This window comes from Sminthopsis crassicaudata, chromosome 1, assembly GCF_048593235.1.
Source record: "Sminthopsis crassicaudata isolate SCR6 chromosome 1, ASM4859323v1, whole genome shotgun sequence".
NCBI lineage: Eukaryota > Metazoa > Chordata > Mammalia > Dasyuromorphia > Dasyuridae > Sminthopsis > Sminthopsis crassicaudata.
This window is the reverse complement of record NC_133617.1, coordinates 681,013,468-681,040,857: the sequence shown is the minus strand read 5'-3', so window position 1 is coordinate 681,040,857 and position 27,390 is coordinate 681,013,468. Positions and strand designations below refer to the sequence as shown.

General features: G+C 31.6%; 1 protein-coding gene across 1 annotated transcript in view; it reads right to left on the bottom strand.

The window, feature by feature from the left end:
* ABCA13 (ATP binding cassette subfamily A member 13) overlaps positions 1-27,390 on the bottom strand; it is a 523,487-nt gene that overhangs the window by 173,915 nt on the left and 322,182 nt on the right. Inside the window, 3 exon segments of the mRNA XM_074283590.1 lie at positions 18,038-18,125; positions 19,245-19,363; positions 23,038-23,107. Coding sequence (XP_074139691.1) covers positions 18,038-18,125; positions 19,245-19,363; positions 23,038-23,107 — 277 coding nt within the window.

The following is a 27,390-nucleotide window of genomic DNA, read 5'->3' as shown; positions in this document are numbered from 1 at the left end:
TTGAACCTGGAAATCCTGCCTACAGACAGTGCTCCTTCCATTCTATACAGCCTCCTTTAAATATTCACATAGATTTTGGAGTTCCAGTCACTGAGCCCTAAAAAGAAGCAATAGATTCCTGCAAACTTTCTTCTTCTTTTAGACAAAATTTACAGCTAAAAATAGATATTTCCCAGAGATGACTGAATGTAGCCCTATAATTAGTTTCTCAAAGTAAATATGAATTCTAAGCATTTTTTATTTTCCATTTTTATGCAAATAAAATTTGACTGACAAATTAATAGTGCATGAGAGGAAAAAATGTCCAAAATAAATAAATATTTCACATTGGCATTGATTTTTAAAATAAACACTTGCAGAAAGTGGCAAAGGGAATAACATGCCACTGTTACATGTAAAAATAATGAAAGAAAATTTACTAGTTTGAAAGAACTCCAAGAAAATATTTAAAAGTTGAATAAGAATTGAAGAGAAAGATTCATTTAATTGGCTGTCTGAAATAAGGTAAAGAATAAAAAAGAATACTTCAGCCTGCAAGTTTTTAAGTGTTTTTAAGAAGTCAATTTACTCGTCTCAGCCATAACTTAGCTGATGAAAATTTTTATTTCTCCAGTTGACTTTTGTTCCTCTAAGCCTGATAATCCAGATTGACAGAATTATGAATTGCCAGATTCCTGTACATAGAAATAGGTTTTCCAGATATACTTGAACCTCATAATTTATAAACCCCTTTACATCTCCCAACATGCAAAGATCCAATATCATACAAGATCAATCTTTTGTACACAGTTTCCTTCTGACTTCTGTCTCTTTGAAAATTGAGTTTCTTTTGAGACTTATCTAATATGATGTCTCTTATATGAAAATTTTTATTTACTTTGTGTTCTTTTCTTTATTCTCAAATTAAGATATACAAGATCCATTAATTTATCTGTATGTATGCACGCATACATATATGACAGTGCCTTGAATATAGTATATGCTGAATAAATGTTTATAGGATAAAATTGGACTAAACTGGAATCCAAATTGAATAACAGTGCATTACTAGAACCAAGGGGGGAGTAATAATGCTTATGAACACAAGAAGCAAAATGAAGATCATCTTCTTGAATATGACCAAATTCCCAGAAGACATAAATAGCTTCTAGATTGAATTAGTTCTCTTCATCAAAATCAAAATGTTATTTGGAATCCTAAATTCATGAAAGGAGATAAGCAGTGGCTCAAAGGAAGGCTACCTCCAGGTGATGATATCAAGACCCAGTAAAGTAAGTCCACTGTCTCTTCAAGAAATTTGACAATTTTTTCTTATTTTAGTATTAGTTATTGACCATACAGTTTCTTCCAACCACCAAGGAGTCACCTACTCTTATAAATTTTACTACAACCAAAAATTAATAAACTGAAGAATGATGTATTATATGTTCTTATGAGGAGATGGTTACAAAACCAAGAGGTTAAATATTTTAATATTTTATGAAAGATGCATACTTTTCAGGGTAGATGGGGCATTGATTAGTGGCCTCATTCAGTCAATACCTGAATGAAATAACTTTAGGGGCCTCAGTGGGAGATTTCCTATAGCATAATGAATCATATACTCAGGGTATTCATATGCAAATTTCATTTTTCTCTTCAAAAAGGCTATGTAAATTGTACATTCTATGTCTTGTGAACAGGCCCTAAAGGTTGAAGTAAAAGACTGGTCATTAATTACTGAAAGGTTAATGCAATAATTTGACATGACATCAGGCAAAAGCGGCTTCCAGGAGGTATTTCAGATAACAGACTGCCCTTTCTGAGTATAATGTAACATTGTGAGAATGTTCTGCTATGAAGGGAGGCACTTTCTCACTGATCATGCAGCTATAATTTATTCCCCTACTCATGGCTGGGAAAGGACATGCCAAATAACACTAGAAATAGTGACAAAAGCCAGTACACAAACATGTCAACACAAAAGACTAATCTAATCAAAGACAAAAAGCAAGTGTCAGAGAAATAAATAAATCATATAACACTCTTATCTGACATCCAGTGATGTAATCAAAGGCTTCATTTGAATTGTACAAGTGATAGATAAAATAGGAAGAAGAAGAGGGTGATTTCTAAAATAAAGACATCATTATATACTTTGAATAGAAAGGTAAAATAGAAAACCAGTTTTACATCTCAGAAATTATCCAAATGTAAAAATATCTTAGGATAAAAATTAAAATAGCTTCTCTCTAAGAATCTACATTATTAGAAGGATTATCCACATTAATGAGGTCAAATCCATTGAACTTTATTATGGTTTCTGTTCCTTATCAGCCCAGAATTATGATCTCACCAATGTGAGGAACTCCTGCACCTGTTTTCATTGCATTTCTATTGACCACCAAGTTTGTGCTGCCTTCTAGCATGTCCAGAGTGTTGATCTTCCTTTCTCAAAAAATTCTGGATCACAATGTCTGTTTCAATACAAACTCCAAACCTCATAACAAATATCTATTGATCTGCTCTTGAAATCGTTGGTCTCTAAGTTCATCAATCTCCTCAAAGCTACAGTTTGCCTCCAGTCAGAAAACATCTTAAATACTACTTAAATACAACTATGTGCTTCATACTATTGTAAGAAGTTAGGATACAAAAAAAGGCAAAATACAGCCCCTACTCTATTAATCTATTCAGACTCTTTGATCCTCTTAATGCTACTGCCTTCTCTATGTTGACAATCTCTAATTTATACTAGATAGCACAGCACAGGACCTTGATTCAAAAAGAGGAGTTCAAACTGCACCTTTGACACTTATTAGCTCTGTTGACCCTAACAAGTTTTTTAATCTCTGATTGCTTCAGTTTCTTCAACTGCAAAATAGGGATAATAAATCGGCATGGTTATTATGAGGTGCCAAACAAAATAATATTTGCAAAGCCCTTAGCACAGTGCCTAGCAATAGTTGACATTAAATAACTGCTTATTCTGTCTTTCCTTTTATTATCCTGCGTATCTTGATTGTAGATAGGTGTTTACCTATTGTAAACAGAAGGAAGTCAAGATATAGAGATGAAAAGAGAATAACAGACATGGGTGACAGCAAGAATAGTCATACTTTGATTGTGATAATCATCACCTATCATAATCATGTGCCAGTGGTTGCCCTGAATACTAGGGATCAGCTCCTAACTAGATCCATTGCCACTCTGACACCTGCCAACAGGCACTGAAAGAGTAGCAGGAACAGGGATTCTTATTGCCTAGTTCCTACTCTCAGCTATATGTGGATCCCAAAACCCACATCTCTATTTCCTCCTGAAGTTATGCAAAACCCTATTCTGTTATGGGCCAGAACTTGAAACAAGGTGCTAAGTCAGTGGAATTGATAGAGAAAATAGTTATCTCATTTAGCATGGTGCTTAAGAGTTCTCTAGTTCAATACATCTACTTAGTACTTATTATAGTTCCACAAGATTCACACCTTTGATAAGAGACTCTATAAGCTTGAACAAGCTCAGGCAGAATCAGAATGAGGGAAGACTAGAGAAGTGGTAGCAGGCTGTCTTCCTTCCCTTCTCCACTGAAACCAAGATCTGGAAGGCCTCTAAGAAAACTAGCAGAGCTCCAAGTGAAGGAGACAAGACTTTGAAGGAGACAATAAAGGGTTTGGACTTTAATCCCTGGCTGCATTTGTGATGATTACTGAACTGGAAGGAAGGCTGCCTCCAGAGACCCCCCCCAAAAAAACCCAAACAAGATAAGATTACATTTTAGAGAAGAATATTACACTATTCCACATCACACTCTGTGCTCTCAATCCCTTCCTATTGGGACCCTGATAAGCAAAAGTCTTTATTCTTGGTCTTTTGCAGTCCGGGTCAGGGGATTAGATCTAGCAATCTCCACACCTCCTACTCCACCTATTGATCTCACTTTCCCTTCTTTGTCCACACCCACTGATCAAGCCAGCACAGAATAGTTGGGGAGGGTCATCCTCCAAACATGTGGTAATAGAGAATTGTCCAATTGGTAATTAGCCTCACATGCCAGGTTACCTTACATCTGCTCATTTGTAGCCCTTGACACCTTCCCAAAAGTCATGGTACAAAGGCACTCTGCCCTACTATTATTCCTCAAATTCCAAAGGTTTACTGTCTGCCATGAAGTCCATCATACATTGTTTCTGTTGATTAGTCTATGAGGTTCATGAAAAATGAGTCTTTCTAACTTTTCTATTTGTATTTCCAGAGCTTAGCACAGTACTTATTAGGTGTTACCCTTTCATTACATACTGCATAAAGATGTTCAGGTATTTCCAAACACTTAAAAAAATTAACTTCAACTTCGCTTGAAATTTTTGTCCATATCTTCTCTTTTCTTCACAATCAAACATCTTGAAAAAGTTATCTATACTAAGTTCCTTCACTTCATCTTCCATTTGCTTTCAAAACAATTATAATATAGTGTCCAAATTCTTCATAAATTACTCTTTCCCACTTACTAATGACATCTTAGTTGGCAAATTTAGTAGCCTTTCTCAAACTATTCTTCTATCTAACCTCTCCTTGACTTTCAACCCTTACCACCTGTATCCTCTGCCTGTATACATTCACCTTACTTAGTTTCTTTGACATTATTCTTCTCTAGTTCTTTTCCCTACTTAGTTTAACCATCTCTCAATCTTATCTCATAACATTTATATCCTGTCTGATAATTTAGAGATTTTTCAGTTCTATGGTGAGTCCTTTAATTTTTTCCTCTATGCTTTCTTTCTAAGTGGTTTCATGTCCTCCCACAGAGTCAATGATTATTTTTATATAGATGCCTACCAAAATACATTTGAATGCAATTTTTTCTTTTGAACAACTATATTGTTTACTGCCTCCTTTATATCTACCCACTAAGTGTCTCAATGAAATAAACTAACAGCCCTTTTCTGAAGTCATTCACACACACACACACACATACTCAAAATCATGCATGCATGCACCCTTTTTCCACATCTGTGGAAAGCTTAATCATCTTCTGTCATTCAAGTTAATAACTTCAACATCTTCTTTAACTCATCATCCTCTTTCATTCCTCAAATCTATTTTATGCATTTCTGTCATCAATCTTACAAACACAATATTTGAATGCATCACTTTTTCTCTAATCACCTCTTTAATTAGATCATTGTTGCTTCTCACTTGAGTGACTTTAATAACCTTCCATTTCCAGTTGGTCCATCTCTTCTATCTAGCCTCTATCTAGCATCCCAAATAATATTACTAAGTCATAAATATATATTTCATTTCCCTATTCAAAAACCTTTAATAGCTCTATATTATCTCTGGGATAAAATATAAGTTTTTCTAATACCATAATTTCAACCTAGCCTCTTCAACCCTATTGAAGTTAATCTCCTTATTCTCACAATGAATAAAACGTCTTCATTCACGGCCTACATATCATTGTTCCTATTGTTCTATCATGAATCCTTCCTTGACTATTCCAACCCTAATTGATTTATCTATAATCTGTACAACTAGCAGCAGTAACTCATTTCTGAAAACCTCAAGTCTCAAGTTCCTAAGAACTGGGAAATAGCCCAAATAAATAAGAGGTTTCTAAGCACATGAAGCCTGCTTATAAGTACATCAACTAAAGCTCAAGTATTTTATTATTAGAACTTTTTTATTAACGCTTTTTATTTATAAAACATATGCATAGGTAATTTTTCAACACTGACCCTTGCAAAATTTTCTTTTCCAAATTTTTCCCTCCTTCCCTCCACCTCTTCCCCTAGATGGCAGGTAGTCCAATACATGTTAAATATGTTAAAATACATGTTAAATCCATATTATTAGAACTTTAAATATTTATACCAATTTGTGCCAATCCATCAATCAACATTAGAAAAATGTCAGTTATATGCCAGATATTATATTTGATTCTAGAGATGTAAAGATCAAAAAATTTAAAATCAAAGATCAGAGAAAATTTAATGTAAAAGCCAGTGTTTGCTTATATATATAAAAAAAAAAAAGTCTTTATGAGGGTGAGGAAGAAGTTCATTTCTAGGTGAGAGAATGATTAGTGCAAAGGAAGGAGATAAAGAGATGGAGCACCATGTGTGATGAACTTAGAAAAGATCAGTTTGGTAGGATTTTAGAATGCAAAAAGGACAGTAATAAGAAACCCTCTTAGATTTATTTCTTCTAAACTCTCATAGTATTATGATAATAAATGTAAGTTTTACAAAACACTTTATGGCACTCTATGAGTTAGGCAAGGCAAGGACTTTGGGATTTTTTCCCATTTATACATAAGGAAATTGAAACAAAAAATTTTAGTCTAGAATTATGTTAATAATAACAGTAATGATAAAAATTGGTATAATATACTCACATATATGGTGTATGTGTTTATTTAATGTGTTATATATGTATATATATGTGTGGCATATATATCAATTATTACCATTATAATTATTATTAGCATAATATAGAGAGAGATATACACATATATGTATATAGATAGATATATAGATGATTATAAGCCTTTGATTTTTGAAAACTGTTTTATCCTCACTAATTCATTTGAGCCTCACAATAACCTTATAAGACAGAAACAGGAGATAATATTATCTTGATTTTCTAGATGAGGAAACTGAGGTTCACAAATGTTAAATGACCTGTTCATGGTCAAACAAAAAGGTTCAGAATTTGAATTTATATCTTGACTCAAAAGCCAGTGCACTTTCTATTACACTGCAATGCTTTCCTCCTTGAGTAAATATTCTCCATCCCCAAAGTTCAGTTCTACTTTACTTCCATGAATTTTTACCCAGTTATTCTGGTCATTCACTGGTGCTCCTTGCCTATTGAGCTGCCACAGAATTTATAGTCTATGCCAACCATTTTTATGTACTGAGAGTGAGTCCATTAACTCTTCTTTTAGACATAATTTTAACACATCTGGGTATCTGTCATTTCAGTCTACAATAGACTAGAAGCTGCAAATCAGGGAAGAGAGAAATAGGGTACCAGAGGCAGACACAACTGCAATGTAAATTCCTTGAATTCAAGGACTTTGTCTTATATTTTCACTGCAGTCTTACAATGCCTAGAACTGTGTTAAATGCAAAATAAGTCTTGAATAAAATACATGCTAATCAATGAACTCCTTCACTCACTGAGACAGATGCTCATAGGTTTTATGCATTCAATGTAATTTTTTTCCTGGCAGCTTTTACAAAAGAGAGAGGCTCAGTTCATGACTTGCTTCCTTCAGCAGGCACTTGCTGACTTGATATTTTACATTAAATAGCATCCCCTGAGTTTGGAATGCTAGAATCAAGGGAAGAATGCTCAAGTGGAAGTAAATAAAAGCCAAGGTAGGCAGGTTAGTCCAAGTTGTGCTTAAAATCCTAAGTGCTAAAATTTAGCTCACTATTTAAATTTACTGATACTCTAAAAGGTAATTGGTAGTATAAAAACCTGAGAATACTGTCTGTGCCTTTGGAGAATTTTTTAATATATTAGACAAACATTCTTGGCACAGAAAACAGCAATATGGTGATTGGAGGCAGTATGCAGAAACTGGAGTTGGTCAATGGTTCTGTCCCTTAATAATAGTGTGACCTTTTTAAAGTTCCATTTTTTTCATTGTGAAGTTAAGATAATAAGCTGCTTCTCCCTTTTATGTGAAGATCAAGAGTGCATTCATTTTTGTATAGATACTCCATAAGGTCTTACTTGGATGTGTCATCATAAAATGGAAATGACCCTGAGTTCTCAAAAACTTTGTCAATGGAATGCAAATTCTAAAAGGATCAATCATTCTGGGAAAGATTTGATTATGCTTCTGACAACATATTGTCTCTGTTTCCAAAGCTTAGCCTACAGATTCATCACCAGAGCCTGGATATTTCATGATGAATTTTTTGGCCATAGTAACCCAATCACTAAACACAATTAGATTCAGACCTAGATGCCCTTCTACTTCTACAATGCCAGCAGCAGAAGGGTAAAAAAGAGAAATGGGGGGATTTAATTTTTAGATCATCAGTTACGACCATTTATTATTGGTATTCACTATTCACAATGTAAATCACTTATCCAATGGTCATTTACTGGCCATGCTGATAGAGAAACCTAATTACAAAAAGTGTAAGTTTCTTCTTTTGAATGAAACTGGAAGAAAGAGAAAAGTTGCAGCAAAAAGGAAGGCTGCTCTATAGGTTCTCATTAAAGATATTAATAAAAAATATGTTGGAGCTGGTTTTTCTGTATCCAAAGAGAACAGGAAATATGATTACATTTGGTCATTTGAGATATATGCTTGTAATAAGTATCTGTAAAAAGATACTATGAAAATAATTGTAGCTTATGTTCCAACATCTGTTTCAAAGAATGAAGAGAAAAGAAAGCTATCCAAATTAAAATACACATGTTTTATTATTTCATGGCTTTAGTTCAAAAATGAACATGAAAAATGTATCAAAAATATTTTGGAAACTAAAGATACAAAGTAATGAATGAGATAGGATATAGATATGCAGATTATATGAAATCCTAACACATATATCAGTTATATCTTTTCACTGTGAAAACAGTTGGAAGGCAGCAAACACAGCAAAGAATGGATAATGCCATAAAATAAAAAGATTTTATTTTAACAGATAGAAAAATAAATAATTTCTTTTGTGAAAGTACTTGTTGAATCAGATATTGGTTTCAATTTCATTATCCACTTATTTGAGCAAAAATAAATATATATTCAAAAGTAGAAGAATAAAATTATGGAAAAGAAACTATTAAAATAACCCCAATCCCATTTATACTAAAAAGTTATTCATCACAAAATTTGAAAAATGAATGAAAGAAAAGATGTTGAATTAAATTAATTTAAAAAATTTCAAAGATGGTGAACTTATTTCATGTAGAAGGCAATCACTTAGACTTTAACAAAAATAGAATAAAATAACTGAAAAATACCTTTGTCAACAGAAATCATTTCTTTGTCAAAGAGATATGCTATCAAAAGATAATATCAGTTTAGAGTGGAAAGTTATTTCTAAAAACTTATGGTGAAAGTAAATTGATTATGAGCAGTATTGTCTCATGAAATAATAAAATGTAGTTGATGAAAAATAGTTTAAGGAAAACTTAGTGAAAGAGCTAAACAATCAAAGGCATGGATAGCTAGGTGGTTCAGTAGATAGAATGCTAACTCTGGAGTCAGGAGAACCTGAGTTCAAAGTCAGCCTCAAACATTTAATACTTCCTATCTGTGTGACCCTGGACAAGTCACTTAACTTCAATTCTTTCACCAAAAATAATAATAATAATAATAAATCATCCTAATAACACTTAAAAATGAAAATGGAATGAAGGCAATAAATGCATTAAGTGTGAAAAAGATCTATAAGAATTTAATAGCAAACTTTTTTTTCATGAAGAATCCTTTCAAATTCAGCATTGCAATCCTAAAATTTTCTAAAGAAGAAAACTAAAAAAAACTAACATGAGAAAAGCATTTGCATTAGACCAATTATAAAGGAAGAGGACCACAATGAAGGCAACATAATTGTGAAGATATGAAGGATTGATTTGCAAAATTTTAAAAGAAAATCTCAAATAATTGATCAATAAGCATTTAATAAGTGCCTATTATGTATTAGGTACTGTACTAAGTGCTGAAGATGCAAAAAAAAAAAAAAAAAAAAAAAAAAGACAAAAGATGGTCCCTGACTTCAAAAACATATATATATATATGTATATATATATGTATGTATATATACATAAAGTGAGCTATTTACTGCATAACAAGAAATAACTAAAAGAGTAAAGCACTAGAATTCAGAGGGATTGTAGGAGGTTTCCTATAGAAAATTTTAATTGGGATTTAAAAGAAGCCAAGGTGGTCATTAGTCAGACAGAGAAGGCAGAGAATCCCATGAATGGGGGATAGAGAAAATGCCTGGAGCTGAACGATGAATTTCTGTGTATTTCAGGAATACCCAGGAAGCCAATAGCATTAGATATTAGTATGATCTAAAAATGCTGAAAAGGTAGGAGAAGTCTTGATTATGAAGGATTTTGAATAGCAAATAAATTTGTTTTTGGAAGCAATAAAGAGCCACTGAAAGTTTATTGAAGAGGAAGAATGAAATGATCAAATTTAAATGTTAGAGAAATCACTTTCTGACTGATGGATTGGCAAAGAGAGAAAAGTTGAGGCAGGCAGACCCACAAATAGCATTCTGTTGCAATAATCAAGATATAAAGTGTTAATATTCTACACAAGAGTGGAAGTAGGAGAAGAAAGGGGGTTTATTCAACAGATGTTGCAAAGTGAAATCAGCAGGCCTAGGCTTCAATTGGGGTAGGGAGGGCAGGGTTGAGAGAGAATTAGGAATATAGGATAAATACTAGGTTGTGAGCCTGGGAACTAGGAGTACAGTGTTATATTTTATGGTAATAGGGAAATATGGGGAAATGTCATGTCTTATTACTGGTAAAAAAAAAGGGGGGGGCATCCAAAGGAATAGCAATAAGTATTAAATCATATACTTAAATCATTTTACTTTCTCATGTACCTGGTAAAAAATTATGATAACTTAGATATATATTGAAGCAATCTTTATGTGGGTATTAGGATAGAACAGTGAGGTTTTTACAAATTCTATCATACAACTATAGTAAAGGAATGGATAGAGAACCATGCCCAGGGTCAAGAAGTCTTGGGTTCAATTTTAGCCTCAGACACTTACTAGCTAAATAAGTCTGGACAATTTACTTCACCTCTATTTGTCTAAATTTCCTCAACTTTGAAATGAAGATAATAGTAGTAGTACTTTACCTTCCAGGTTTTTTATTAGGATCAAATGAGAAAATAATTGTGACACACTTGGCACAATGCCCAGCATATAATAAGCATCATATAAATATTAGCTATTATTATTCATATCTTTATTATATCCTATCTTACTCTGAAATTTTCTGGAAAATGCAAAAACTTTAATAAATTTTTAAAGTTTGTTAACAACCTCAAAACATTTGTATCTGGTAGAGCAAAACTGTATCTAGAACAAAGGGTCTCCAATGATTTGATCAAAATTATATAAAACATAATGAAAGATATAACTAAAGTAAACTTTATAATCTTCTGGCCATTAATCTCATGATTCATGTGCTTGCCAAAAGTGTTAACCCATTATCATAAAGGAGACTCAAGACAGAGTCTAAGTCATAAAGAAAAACTGTATAAAAATAAAGTCTACTAAATGTTATAAATTGTAGCTATCAATATATTTCTGTTTCTATAACTGTCAAAGAGGATTCGGGGAAGATGACAGAATGTTTTTTAAAAATTCCATACTCTCCATATTCCCCCCACAAACAAGACAAAATTTTACTTCTGAGTAAACCAAAAATGAATAAGAGTTGGGGAAGAACATTGGTATTCTTGGGACATTCAGAGAAGTTCTGAAGAAAGATTCCATGGATGAAGGTTTGGTCCCTGTGAAGTGCAAACACCTTCAGGCTAGAGCTGCTAAAACAGTAAGTCAGCAAGGGGGAAGCCCTGCCCTGGTATTAGTTGGTTTGAGAGGTAGCTTCAGCCATAGTATACAGGAATTATCACCTTCTAGACAGAGTTGAGACTCTGCATCTGAAAAGATTGAGGGAACCTTTGTTGATGTGGCCCAGGGCAAGAAAGAACCAGCACAACCAAGTAAATATAGAAGCAATGCGACAGGGATGCTACTGCCTGGAGACACTTAAAGGAGGACTGAATTTTTGGTTTCAAGTTCCAAATTTTAGGCCAGAAGGGAGTGCTGAAGGAGAAACTGAGCCAGAGGCATCATCTTCTATGCCCCCAAACTAGAAGTGATTATACTAATAATTTGCTCTGAATACAAATAAAAAAAGCACATTAATGAAAAAGAAACAACCACAGAAAGTTACTACGGGAATAAGGAAGATAAGGGTTAATCCTCCAAGAAAGATACTAAAGGAAAAAATTCTCCTACCCCAAAGAATACTAGCAAATAGTCATCTGCCCAAAAAGAAATCGCAGAAGAACTTAAAAAAGACTTTCAAAGTCAAGTGAGAAAGATTGAGGTAAAGCTAAATAAAAAGAACATTCCAAGAAAAACAATAACCTTATGAAAAGAAAGACAATCAACTAGAAAAGGAGATTCATTATCTTAAAAAAGAAAATGACTCCTTGAAAACTAGAATTAGGCAAGGGAAAGTCAGTGAAATTATAAAAAGCAAAGAAATAATAATCAAGAATGAAAGATATAGAAGATATGAAGAAGAAGAAATAAAGAATAATAGAAGAAGAAATAAAGAACTGAAAAATAGAAAACATGAAACATTTCATAAGTAAAAGAACAGGTTGAAGAACAGATCAAAAAGAGAAAATATAATAATAATTGGATTACCTGAAAACTACAATCAAAAAACAGAATTATATTACAATAATACAAGAAATATTTTTTTTTAATTTTCCTGAAGTATCATAATAAGAGGGCCTGAAAAAAGATCCTTTGAGGAAAACATACAAGAACATCACAAGCAAATTCTGAAATCCCCATCCCAAGGAGAAAATATTATGACCAAAAAGGAAAAACATAATTCAAATGCATCAGAACAATAATTAGAAATCACATAAGACCTAGCAGTGACAACATTAAAAGACTGCACTACATATCAAATCTATATATGAAAGAGTAAAAGAACTAGGGCTGCTGCTAAAAATATCATCTCCAGCAAAGTTAAACATAACCCTAAATGATAAAAATTCAATGAAATGCTAGACTTTCAGGATTTTGTTGCAAAAAAGACCTGACATTAATAGAAATTTTGACATACGAGACTGAAGAAAAATATAAAATAAACATCAAAGATTAATTTCAAGGGAATTCATAAGGACAAATTCTTCATGCTTTATATGTGGAAACATAAACCAAATGTATAAGACCATCAATAGTAATTGGGTAGTTCTAATAAAAAGATTCAAGTAGAGCTGTGTATGATATGATTCTAAAAAGTTAAAACACATAGGAATAGGTTAAAAAAAAGTGATTATATTGCACAAAAGAGTTGGCAGAGCAAGAACTGACACAGGAATTGGATAAGGTAGGAGGGCTTGTTTTGAAATCCTACTCACATTAAGAATAAGTTAAAGAAGGAATTTTATACATACATGCACACACATATATACACACATACACACACACACACACAGCCCTAAAAGGATGTAAACATCTTCTAAATTTATTAAGAAATAAGAGGCAGGGAATAGGATGGGGAGGATAAAAGGTATATAGATTAAACAGGAATAAAATAAGTTTGCAGATTAATAGAGATCAGATGAAGAGGGAAGAAAATGATGAAGAGAAAAGCTAAGGAAGGGTTTTTTTGGAGGTGAGGTAGGTTTAGTAAGTAAATGCAAGGTAGCAAATAGAAGTAAAGCAATGGAGTCAGCAGAGATAAGAAATAAGACATACATACAAATATAACAATAGTGATCAGGAATACAATTTATTAGGAAAAAAAGCAGGTGTAGAAATTATTGATCTCAAAATTAAAACTAAAATAGATTTAATCAAAAGAGAAAAATGGGGGAACTACATTATATGTCAGCCCTAATCAATATTGTTTTAGAATATTTAAAATAACTAGATAGTAAAAGCCTGGGATATTGCTGTGTTATAGAAAATGAGTTAGTGAATTTAGAAAAATATGTAAAGAGCTAAACTTATAAAGGATGATGTTATCCACCTTCAGAGCTTTACATAGAAGTATACTAATGTATATATATGAATATATGTATGTGTGTGATTATAGATACCTCTGTGTATATATGTATGTTGATGTGCATATGTGTGTGTATATACATATACATATATATATATGTATATGTATATACACACACACACACATACACATATATCCATTCTTAGTTGTAGCCTTCTTGGGGAAGGGGAGGATGAAAGAAGGAGAAAAAAAAAAGAATAAAGTAAAAAGTGCAAAGCAAACAACAAAAGAAAACCTCTAAAGAAATAAAGAAAAGGTAGACAGGTCTGAACACAATATGTAGTATCTATTATACAGACTTTCTTTAAATGTAAATTTATTGTCCCATATTTTGAATCCTCTCATGTTATGTTATGCTGTGAATATGGCAATTTTTTTTCTTTTTTTAGTTTTGTTTTCCTTTTTTTCCTACTTTGAATTAGTTTTAAAATAAATATTTTTAAAGAAAATATGACAAAAACAATTAATTGTAGTTATCGTATTTATAATATAATAGCAGATCATTATCTATCATAAACATATACTGTGTATAAATATAAATATACATATTACATATGTATACATGATACACATGATATACACATGGATACACATATATGTACATATATATACATAAAAATTGATAGATATAGATATAATCACTGAAAAACTGAAATTGAATATTACCTAAAGAATGATAATTATAAACAAGTACTTAGAAAGTAGAAATAGTGCAAATATATACATGAAAAAGGAGATGCACCAATAATAATGAGAGTAATGGATAATCAATAAACAATTTTTATTTTTTATTAATGTACTTGTTATAACAGAAAGCAGGCAAAGTCCCCACCAGACTAAATATACTCCACATGTTTAGTAATAGTAAGACATAGATAAGAATTACACAAGTTGAAGAGGAATTGATTGGATTGGCTGATTGTTTAAGATATAGATAATCAAACCAATGAGATAGAGAGCTGGACTTTTTTTTCTGATCCTCATGACCTCTCAAATATCTCTAAAATGGGAATTTTGCAAATAACATAAAAGCTATTTCAATTCTGTCTACCTATACAAAGTACTCAAAATATTTAAAAACTAGTTCCTAGACTCACTAAAATAATCTCTCTCATTACCTCTTTTTTGTACACAAGCTATACAGAACAACTCACAGGCTTGCAAAAGAACTCAATTCTATGTTCCTTCACACATACATCCTTCTCTGTGTGATGTGTACCGCAAAAGTAATTTGTTCAAGATATGAAACTCTAACACCTTATACTAAAATAAGGGCAAAAAGTGTTCATGGACATAAAGGATGATACTATAAGCAGATTAGTACAGCAAGGGATAGTCTACTTGTCAGACTGTTATATCTTTAAGAGTGGAATAATTTGTGGCCAAAGAAGAATTACAGAACATTATGAAATGCAAAAATGGATACTTTTGATTACATTAAATTAATAAAATTTTGCTCAAACCAAATCAATGTAGAAAAATTAGAAGGAAAGAGATTTTACAACCTATGTTTATGATAGAGACTTCATTTCTAAAATCTATAGAGAACTGATTCAAATTTATAAGAATACAAGTTATTAACCAATTGTTAAATAGTCAAAGCATATGAACAGATAATTTTCAGATGAAGAAATTAAAGCCATTTTTAATAATTGAAAAAATGCTCTAAATCACTATTGATTACAGAAATGCGAATTAAGACAACTTTCAACTTTTTGCTTCTTTGTTTTCTTTCATATGGTTTATTTTCTCTTTTGATCTGTTTCTTTTTTTTGGCACATGACAAATATGAAAATAGAGTTAAAAGAATTGCACAAATTTTACATATCAGATTGTGTGCTGTCTTAGGGGAAAGGGAAAGGAGGGGGAAGGGAAATATGGAAAACAAAATCTTACAAAAAATGGATGTTGAAAAATATTTTTCTATGTATTTGGAAAATAAAATGCTATAAAAATAGAGAAAAAGATATAAAAGCCATGTGCACCACAGAACTAAAACTCAGAATTGGAGAGATATGGTATAGGACATGTGTGGTTAAATAGTATTTTACAAATGCTATGATCAGTTTTGCCCTTCAGAAGTTATTTGGGGCCAAGAATGAGGTGAGTAAACTATGAATTGACCAACTTAGAAAGAGGTTGACATGCGTTGAGATACAGAACCCAAGGAAACCCCAAGAGTCAGAAAGTGAGCAACAGAAGAAAGTAGAAGGGTAAAATGCAAAAGAAATTACTAAACATCTCAGGAGGTAGAAAACTCAATTAAAGAGGTTGAGCATAGGCAAGTAAACCAAAATGAATTAATAATGGAAGAGAATGTGGTCTCCAGGTGAAGCAAAATATTTCAAGCATATATGAATAAATATTACAAAACAAAGAAAATTATCAACACCCCATGAGGCAGAGGCCTTGTGGATACTTAAAAGAGCCTAGAATTATAGCAAATGTTCCTAAATAGTTTAAAAGAAAAGTAAAAATTGTAATAGAAAAATGTAGGGCCTGAACAACAAAACAGTTGGCATAATATAGAAAAGGTTGAATCCATAGTTGTAAGGATCACAAAAAAGAATAACTAATTAGGAATTCAAATTCACAGAAATAAAGTATTATCCAGAAGAGAAGCAAAAATCAGTGACATTCAAAGAAAGCACGATCTTTATGCAAGCATTACAGGTTTCCCAGAAGAACAAGATCCACTGAAACAAAAATAAAAGCTTGAACACCATAATACAAAAAGCAATATAAGAAAATTGTCAATTCTTCTAATCACAGAAAACAAGATGTTAGTAAAAAAATTCCACAGATTGCCTCCACTGAATTGAAACAAATAAAAATAAGAAAAAATCAAACCCAATATTGCAAGACACAGTGGTTAAATTTTAAAATTCCACTGAAAAATGACAAATTCTTCTCTCAACCAAGAGAAAGACTTTCAAACACAAAGGATAGAAAGTTTGAATACCACAAGACTATTTTTGCAGAAATAGGAAGAGTGAACAAAATAATAATTCTGAAGAACAAAGGAGAATGAAAGAGAAAACAAGGTGACCTACCATGCAAAGATGATTTTAACCATTATCAGGAAAAGGAAAGAGACAGAAAACTAACAATCTATTTTAAACATTTCTAGAAAGAAAATCAGACCCTCAAAAATTATTTGCTTTTTAAACACCCCAGGAAACAGAATTACAAGAAGGATAATAAAACACAGTAACCAAAATAAATAAATGAATAAATAAAACTTTTTAATTAAAAAAAAATTTTTAAATAAAAAAGTAAAAAACACAGTAACCAAGAGCATAACAACAAAATGATAACAGAACCCATTAAGAGATTGCTTTCTAAATATGCCAAAGAAGCCAAGAGTGGAAGAAATATAAAAAATTTAAAAAGGACTAAAGAAGAATAAGGGCCATGAAACTCCTGAATAGATATAATAGAAAGAAAAATATCAAAGAAAATGAGTAAAGTTAATCACTGGATTACAATGTACTTGAGATAGAAAAGCCAAACTATGGAGATAACAAAACTATTTGATATTTAGGGGAGGTAGATTACTACAAAGGAAAAAAAAAAACTTTGAATTTGAGGTCAGCACCTAAAATGGGAACTAATGTTAAAAGAATTTCTACTTAAGTGATCTCAAAGAATTGGGAAGATATACCTTGAGTCACAAGTTCCAAAATCCAACAATCCTAATAGTGTGAACCTTCTTTATGTCTGATCTGAAACCCTCCTGTTGCAGCTCAATATCTGTTGCTTTTGTTTTTAAAGTAATGAAGTATATCTAATCAACTGTATCTAAGCAATGAGAAGGAGGGTCAAAAGAAGAAATAGAAGAGAGGAGAGGTGTGAGTAGAGTGGTACTTATTTTGAGTACCCTTCAACATCCTAAGTTCTCTATATTAAAAAAATTACAAAAGAACTTGATTTTGGGAAGAAAGAGTAAATGGGAATTGTTAGAAAAAAAAAAAGAGTCGTTTTTCTAGTTCCCACTCATTCTCTTTTAATTTTAGTTTCCAAAGTTTCAATGTTTGAGAAATGTAAATGCTACTTTAGGCCCCTCTATCCTAGTTATATAGTCTCTCAAAGGAAATATAATTTTTTAAGCAACAAAATATATTTGAAAAGAGGAACTCAAAAAATTTTTTGATTTGGTTCCTTAAACGTTATTGACTATAACTATCTTAACTTTTTTTTCCATGATCATATTGAGAAATTTAAGAAGAAGAAATTTTACCTTTGCCAGAGTTTGAGATTTTGACATATTTATATTTGAGTCTTCACCTTGATTAGGGATCCTCACTCCAAAAGACCAGCCTCCAAGCCTAAAAATATTAAATCTATCATCAGGTACTTAGTCAATATCAATTGTCAGTGGTATTGACACAATGGTAAAACATTGCCTTGCAAAAGATATTAGCCTACATTGACAGAATTAAAGGAATTGCACAATTTTTATACAGCAGTCTAAGCCAATATATACACATAAATGGAAACTGCACAAAGTGGATATCTTTCCATTGAATTCAATTTTATATGCATTTCTTGGTCACTTATGTCAAGCACTGTGCTAGGTACGATGCTTTCCACATGGTAGATACATAATAATAGTTTATGGAATTGAAATCATTATCATGAATTACTAACAGACATAAGTGAAGAATAACATTTTAAAAATTTGCACATTTTGTTCAATTAGGGTAGAAGTATATGCTATTCAAAAAAATTATAATCTTCAATATTCAAAAATCATTAATGATTAGTTATTAATGTCTAAGGATGGGATCTTCCCAATAGCTTCCTCTTTTCCATATGATGATGATATAGTGTTGAGAGAAGTCAAAATCACAAAATAGTTTTCTACTTTACTTGCCCCCACTCCTGCTGTTTCTTGAAAAATATTTGCTTCCAAGTAGAAGATGATAAATAAAAAAAAAAAGAATGAATGAAAGTACTATACTGTTTCTGAGAAAATTTAGTACCGAGGATTCAAGAAATAGCAAGCAGAGATTGCGTTTTATATCTTCCTTAGTTAAGTTGCCACCTTTGATAGAGGTAATTCAAAACAAAGTAAAAGATTTTCATTTGAAGGCTACACCCAAAGGGAAAGAAAAAAATTGCCATTGTTAGAAGTCTACTAACTTGATAAATATTAATGATTCTCATGTACTTTTAGAGAATTCCATCATGCTTTGTGAATCACATTTTTATTAAGTTTTATAGTTATATGAAATCTTATGCCCCACTATTGCTTGTACCCCTTCTTTCCACAAAGTTTTACTAGGTGGCTTAATAGATTCCATAGCAGCAGCGATGACAGCAAGCAATAGAACATTACATTTTATGTCCAAATACGTCAAGAATTGAGTTTATAATTATGCTACCATTTGCTAAAATATTTGCATGCCAAAACAACTCAAATTATTAATATACTATACTGTTACCTTGGTTTTTTTGAAGGCCATAATAAGTATTCTTCTACATCAAATGCTGAAAGATTAAACAAAGTATGTCCCTTACTGTTCTTCAAGTAGGGGGCACTGGTGTTCTCTTTTGGACATCTCTGAAATTTAAAAGAAGATATAAATAGGAACCCACTTTTAAATCAAAAATTCTACTCGTTAGTCAATAGTTTAAGAAAACCATTATTTAATTTTACTATTATACTTCTAACCTATATTTGATTTTTTTCTTTTTATCATTTTAAAAGAAATTATAGGGAGTTTAATTTCAGAAAGCTAAAATCTCTATAAGGATCCCTTAAATTTTAGAATTTCCTTTTGCAATCATACTGATTAGTTATTACAGATCTTTAAATCTTTTTATGCATGTAAATTTTCAATTGCTAGTAAAAACTGAAAGCAGAAACTGTTTTCACAGTCAAGGTAATGACATTAATGAACCTAAAAGAAGAGCTATGCTGGGAGGATTATAAAAAAGCAGTCAGAGTTCAAATAAATGTGTTTCTTTCAAAAGGATATAAAGAATATGAGGGCAATGCAGATATACATTTATTTTCTAATGAGAGTAGGAGTATGACTCTGGAGTCAAAGGCTTTGGGTTAAATCTCATCTCTGATGAATATCAGGTGGAGTTTAACAAGGCATTTAACCTCTCTTAGTCTCAGTTTCTTCATCTATAAAATGAAAGGTCTGTACTAGACAGCCTCAAAGTTCATTTCCACAGCTTTGGGTCTCTAATCCTAAGATCTTTAACCACATTCCTTGTTCTTAGCACAGAAGTCATCATGTAAAGAGTAGAATCAAATGGAAAATGTAACAAAGTTTAAATTAAATTAGATTTTTTAAAATTAAATTAAGAAATGTAGGTTAAAGTATGAAGCTCAAAAAACAATAACAATGTATAGTTAAATAGGCCTTGGATTTGGAGTCATAGGCCTTGAATTCAAATACCCAGATCTATTATTTCTTATAAACCCAAGATCCTCTAACTTCATTGCTTTTGATAAGACATTTAAAATATGATCCTACCTCTCAGAAGTTCTGGTTTCTCCCTACCCAAATTTCTTTCATTCTATTCTTCTATACAGGAATATAGGTGGCAAATGGATAAAGTGCCATGCATGGAATTAGGAAGACTCAACTTCCTGAGTTTAAACTTGGCCTCAGAGAAGTACTAGCTGTATGACCTTCACTAAGTCAATTAACTCTGTTTATTTCAGTTTTCTCATCTGTAAATGAGCTAGAGAAGCAAAAGGAAAATCACTCCAGTGTCTTTACCATGAAAGCCCCAAAGAAGGTTATGAAGAGTCAGAAATAACTATACAACAACAAATTCATCTATTTGCAGAGCCTAATGCTTGACATTGAGTACAAGTACTGTTCTTTAAATCTAGAATTTACAACTGATCATGAAAAAATTGATCCATAAAAATTGTTAGAAAGGGAACTAAATTACTATGACACTTGACAGAAAGTTTTGAATAGAGTATTAAACTGAAATTCTAGAGATTTTGATCCTATTTAAGACTGTGACATTGGATAAGCTATATACAATCACTACTTCTTTGGAGCATATCAGAGTTCATCCAATTCAAAGCACACCTAAAATGAAATGCTGTCTCTACCATCCCTGATAAGTCCTCTACAAACTTAGAAGTAGCTATATTTTCTAGGTATTATATAGCTATTATTCAAGCTATTTTATATATATATATATACTAGCTATTATATAATAATAATCTAGCTATTCTAGATATTATTTTGTCCTTTGGGGATCTCTGTATTTCAGCTGAATTTCATTATTAATCACTTCTAATTTCATCTTTTTCATGCTTCATAAGAATGATATTTGTGCTTTGCCCCAGACTTAGAATGACTTAACCCCCTTCTTTGGAGTCCTCCATCCTCTCCCGTTTTTTTCTGATTTCTGCTTTACCACTTTCTCGTTTCTTTCAAAGACTGATCATAAATTCTACCTCTTTCAAAAAGACAAAATTAATTTCCCTCAGAATGAACCAATGTTGTCTCCCTGCTTGAATTATTCATAGTGCTAAAAAACAAATAAATAACAACAACAAAAAAAACTTTTCCCTTGCTCTTTTCAAATTTCAAAGGATTATAAAGTAATTTACATGTATAAATGATCAGACATGTAAATTTTATGGTCTTTATATAGTAATTTTTGAAAGAATATATATAATCTTATTTTCATTATTGTATTTGAAATATCTGCCACAAGACATTGTACCTAACAATTGTATATTTGTCAAGAAAACCGCAAATGTGGGTCACAAAAAGACATAAGTGAAAAATGACTGAAACAGTTCAATAGTTGCATTACTGTCTTCTTCGTAATACTTAGGATTTTAGGGAAGAAATCAGTATTTCCTTGATAGAAGGAAGAGAATTTTCTAGCTTGCTGTGCTTGATGAGAAAACAAAAAAATGATAAGGTTGAAGCATTGCAGTAGGAATTTATTTTCTATAGCCTTCTAGGAGACCAAAGAGAAGGTCATATGAAGTAGCCACATTTTCTTCATTCAGTAAGAATTTGTTTTTGGAGAAAATTTCCAACTAGAAGTTGAACATGAAGAGCTGGGCACCTAAAATAGACCCCATCTACTTTAGAATTTTGCCCAGGATTGATGCCACAGCAAGAAAAATTCCGCTAAGGTACAGCTCTCCCAATTAACAAAACTCAAACTAATATCATTAGGTCAAATTCATTGTTCCTTTAAGGATTTTCCCCAGATAAATCTGATCACCAATTAGAATTTATGATACTTTTTCTTTTGGTGAAAACATATTCCATGTTCTTTTTAACTACAAACAATAAGCATTTATTGAATATCTATTATATATCAGACACCAAACTAAGTGCTAGGGATAGAAAGATCAAAATGATATTGCATTTTTTTCTAGGAAAGGAAAGGCCAGAGGAGAAATAATATTTACACAGAAAAGTATATGCAACATATATACAAAATAAATCCTAAAAAAAGAAAAGAAAAAAATTTAATACAACTTGTTTATAAATTGAATAAAACAAGTCTAAATATTTGTTAGTGGTGGTATTTGTATCTATGCTCTTGTTTGTAGCACACGTAAAACTTCCAACAATAGATTTGGAGAAGTCTAGCCTTAGAAGTTGGAACCTGCTCCAAAAGGCAAGTACTTTCTAACTGAATGAAGATGTGGCTACTTTATAAATATCATGTGTTAATGGGCATTGGATTAAATATCAGTCATTTTTCAATTTTGTTTGACTCTTTGTGACCTCATTTAGAGTTCTCTTGACAAAAATATTGGAGTGGTTTTCCATTTTCTTCTTTAGCTCATTTTACAAATGAGGAAACAGGGTTAAGTGATTTGCACAGGGACACATAGTTAATAAGTATCCAAGGCTAGATTTGAACTCAATGAGTCTCCCTGACTACATCACCAGCAATCTATCTGTTGTGTCACCTAGCTGCCCCATTGGATTAAATGATGGGGGACAATTTTGCACCACAAACATTAATTATGTCAAACCTAACTCTAACAATAAAATATATAAAAGATATATGACAGTTTTAGCTAACTGGGAAAGGAATGAAGGAAAGAAGAGAGGGAGGAAGGGAAGATAGAGGAGGATAGGAGAGGGAAGCAGAGAGTAAATAATTTCTGAATAAACAAAAGAAGAGATTGACAACTATTCAGTTAACAACTGGTACTGGAAACAGATTAAAGGAACAAATGTTCCTCCTTGCCTGGACTTTATTCTTTAAGAGACCTACCAAACAGCCACACGAGTCCTGGAATTCTTTGGGTAGAAACGGGTCACTTCGCCAACATGAAAAGTTTTTTCTAATGAAGCAAAGAAGAAAGTCAGAATGATTATAAAATGTAACTCAGCTATAGTATTTGTATATCAGAGAATCACATGATTAGAACACTATTTACTAGGAAATGGTCTCCCACTGGTTAGGAGGCAAAGTTATGACATTTATTTTCACAGCTTGAACTGTTGATCTGGTGACAATGTTTTATTACAATGACAACATCTCCATTATAGCAAATAATGTTGATTTTGTTCTCCATACTTAACACAGTGTTAAGTCACTCCAGGGTATCCATTAGATGGCTTTTGGGGATGCTGTGAGCCACAAGGCACTAGGGCAGGTACCTTCATATATATCAGAAAATACCAAAAGTCCATTAACAAACACCCTATGTGCTCATTTCTATTCATGGTCTGACACCATAATTTAATCATCATAAAAAATCTTAAGGAAAATAGATTCTTAAAGAAAAGTTTATACAAACATCTTATTATGGAAATAGCTTAGAGAAGAAAATAAGATAATAAAGAAAAATTAAAAATTTAATGTATGATACCAAATGGCACTTTTAAAAAGTTTTTTTTTCTCAAATCAACAAATACTTATTAAACATATTTTAAATGCAAAGCACTACGCTAGGTAGTAGATGCTAAAAAAAAAATATACGGAAACAAGTAAGATATCACTTCTGTTCTATACATATTTACTATTTTAGTAAGGAGGATAAGACATAACAAAAATTATAAAGCTTAGGACCAAACTAAGACATTAAGATATAAAATGTATGTATTAACAAAATAATAAATATGAATGGTACTAAGTACTATAGGTTCCCTGGTATGGGAGAGAATTCATATGATCCTTCCACTCTAACAATGATCCCTTGAGCTATTTTTATTTCAAGAGATTACTTCTAACTTGACTGCTTGCACTTTATTTTCTCCCTTTTTTTTGCTTGCTATTTTCTGAGTCTACCAAAAAGGATCAGAGAAAGAATATGTGGGTCCCCATCTGTAATTAATCACTCAAGATTACACTGATTAGTCATTGAGATTTTAATTCCTGGAATCATCTTGGCTCTAGTATTTACAAACTCTGTGGCTTTTCACAAATGGCATATCTCAGATCCTGACTACTTTCCTTTTTTGTTAAATAGGAATAACTTTCCAAGGTTGATGGAAAAAAACACTTTGCAAAACTTAAGGTTTTATAAATGTTAGTTATTGGTTATTAATACAACATATACAAGATACATAAGATTAGTTATTATTTGTTGTTCAATCATTTTAGTCACATAGAACTCTCCATGGCCCCTTGTAGTATTTTCTTGGAAAGATACTAAAGTGGTTTTCCATAATATCATTTTCTTATCCATTTCTATAGTAACCAGTGGAAAAGTTCTTTGTAATCTAAATCTTGTAATAGCTAATATCTCTGCAGTGTTTTAAGATTTGCAATCTTTCATAAACATTTTCTCTTTTTTTTTCTTTACAACAACCCTGGGAAGTATCTGTTGTTGCCATTGTGATCATTTTACAGGTGAAGAAACTGAGGCAGATAACAATTAAATGACTTGCTCAAAGTTATACACGTAGTGACTGTCTGACACTAGATGTCATCTTGAGTCTTCTTGAGTTCTACATATTGCCCTACCTGCCTAACTACCTCAAGATTTACATTAGAGAAATGGAGAGACAAACAGAAACAGAGTGATGGAGAGAGAGAGAGAGAGAGAGAGAGAGAGAGAGAGAGAGATAGTATGTGATCAGAGATAGAAAATTAGCAATATCTCTTTTCCCCCAACCAGATTCAGCATGAAGCAATTACTACAGCTTTAATTTGACCAAAACCTGTGAGACACAACCAAAGTAGTTCTTAGGAAAAAATTTTGTATCTCCAAATAGCTATATGAATAAAATAGAGAAAGAGGAGATCAATTGAGCATGCAACTTAAAAATCTAGAAGAACAAATTTAAAATCCCCAATTAAATATCAAATTAGACATTCTAAAACTCAAAAGAGAGATTAATAAAATTAAAACTAAGAAAACTATTGAACTCCTTAATAAAATTAAAAGTTGCTTCTATAAAAAAAGAAAAAAAACAAAATTGATAAATCTCTGGTCAATTTGATCAAAAAAGGGAAAGAAAAACACCAAATCACCAGCATCAAAAATGAAAAGGGTGAAATTACCACCAATGACAAAGAAATTAAAGCAATAATTAGGAGCTATTCTACCCAACTATGGCAGCAAATTTGATAACCTAATAAAAATGAATTAATATTTACAAAAATATAAATTGCCCAAATTAACAGAAGAGGAAATAAATTATTTAAATAGTTCCATTTTAGAAAAAGAAATTGAACAAGTCATTAATGAACTCCCTGAGAAAAATATCTCCAGTGTCAGATGGATTTACAAATGAATTCTACCAAATATTTAAAGAGCAATTAATTGCAACAATATGTAAACTATTTGGGAAAATAGGTAAAGAAGGAGTCGTGCCAAATTCCTTTCATGACAAAAATATGGTACTGATACTGAAGCCAGAAAAATGCTCTAAATAACTACTGATTAGAGAAATGTTAATTAAAACAAATCTGAGATATCACCTCACACTTCTCAGATTGATTAAGATGACAGGAAAAGATAATGATAAATATTGGAGGGAAAATTGGACACTAATGCATTGTTGGTAGAGATGTGAAATGAACAAACCAATTGGGAGAACAATATGGAACTATTCCCAAAGGGCTATAAAACCGTTCATACCCTTTGACCAAGCAGTGCCATCTTTGGGTCTGTATTCCAAGGAAATCATAAAGGAGGAAAAATGACCACATGTGCAAAAATATTTGTAGCAACTTTTTTTGTGATAGCAAAGAATTGGAAAATAAATAGATATCCATCATTTGGGGAAAAGCTGAATAACCTGTGGTATATGAAGGTAATTGAATATTATTGTTCTATAGAAAAGGATGAATAAGCTGATTTTAGTAAGACTTAGAAAGATTTACATGAACTGATGCTGAGTGAAAAAAGCAGAACCATGAATACATTGTACAAATAACAGCAAGAATATGTGACGAGAAACTATGAGAGATTTGGTTCATTTCAGTGGTTCAGTGATCCAAAGCAATTACTATAGGCTTTGGAAAGAAAATGCCATTTATATCTAGAAAAAGAACTGTGGAGATTGCATGTAAATCAACACATTGCATGTTCACTTCTTTTTTTCTGTTTTTTTCTATCTCCCAAGCTTTTTCCCTTTTGTTCTGATTTTTCTCTTCCAATATGATTTATAAAGCAATGTGTATTAAAAATAATTGAATAAATAAATGTTTTACAAAGTTAAAGAGATATATAAAAATTGCCAAATGTTGTTTATGCTCTAACACACATCCAGACCTAAATGGGGGGGGGGAATGAAAAAATAAAGATAGATATATTTTAAATTTTCATAGGCCTTTTTATCAAGATGTGGTCAATGCTAAATGAAATTCTATTTCAGACTCTTGCTTGATTTAAGATTCATAAAATAATAAAAATATTTAAATGTATCTGGCTATCTCTAAAGTCTGATGTCTTTTAGTGCATTTTAAAATTTGCATCTTCAATGTCATACTTGAATGTGCAAACTCATATTTTAGGACCGATCTATAAAGCAATAGGATTACTGGAACTTTTTCCTCTCTCCTCATCTTTCTAGTTAAGTAAGAAATGTAAAAGAATCAATTATAATGATGGACAGAATCTTCTAGTACCAAAGTCATTTAACACAATTCTTAGCAGAGAAACTATTCCAAAATGAAATGCTATTCATTATACAGAAACACATGCCCTGACTGACAATGAGTGCAAGCTACTATCTCCAGTAAGGAACAACAATATACAAATCAATTAATTGGATTTTGTTTTAAGCTTTGATTGGTAAGTTAATTATTTCTCCAATAAAAGTTTCCTCCTTCTCATTTCCCCTACACTTTGGTTATATCCATGAGTAAACAGAGTTATGTTTGATTTCCTCCATTTACATTCCACATGTCCCATTTCATACCAGGGAGTTAAGTTTGGCAAATATTCTAATATTTGAGATATTACTTAAAACCTCAAACATAAACAAAAGTAATATTGCTCATAGAATATTAACAGAATCATCAATAAATACATGATTCAGTATATTATCCCTAAAATTGTACTCTAAGTGGGATTTTAAATCCCATTTACCATTTCAAAGTATTTTCATGTAACTATAAAATCTAGCACTTCAGTTATATTTGTGTGTATGTATGTGTATGTGTATGATA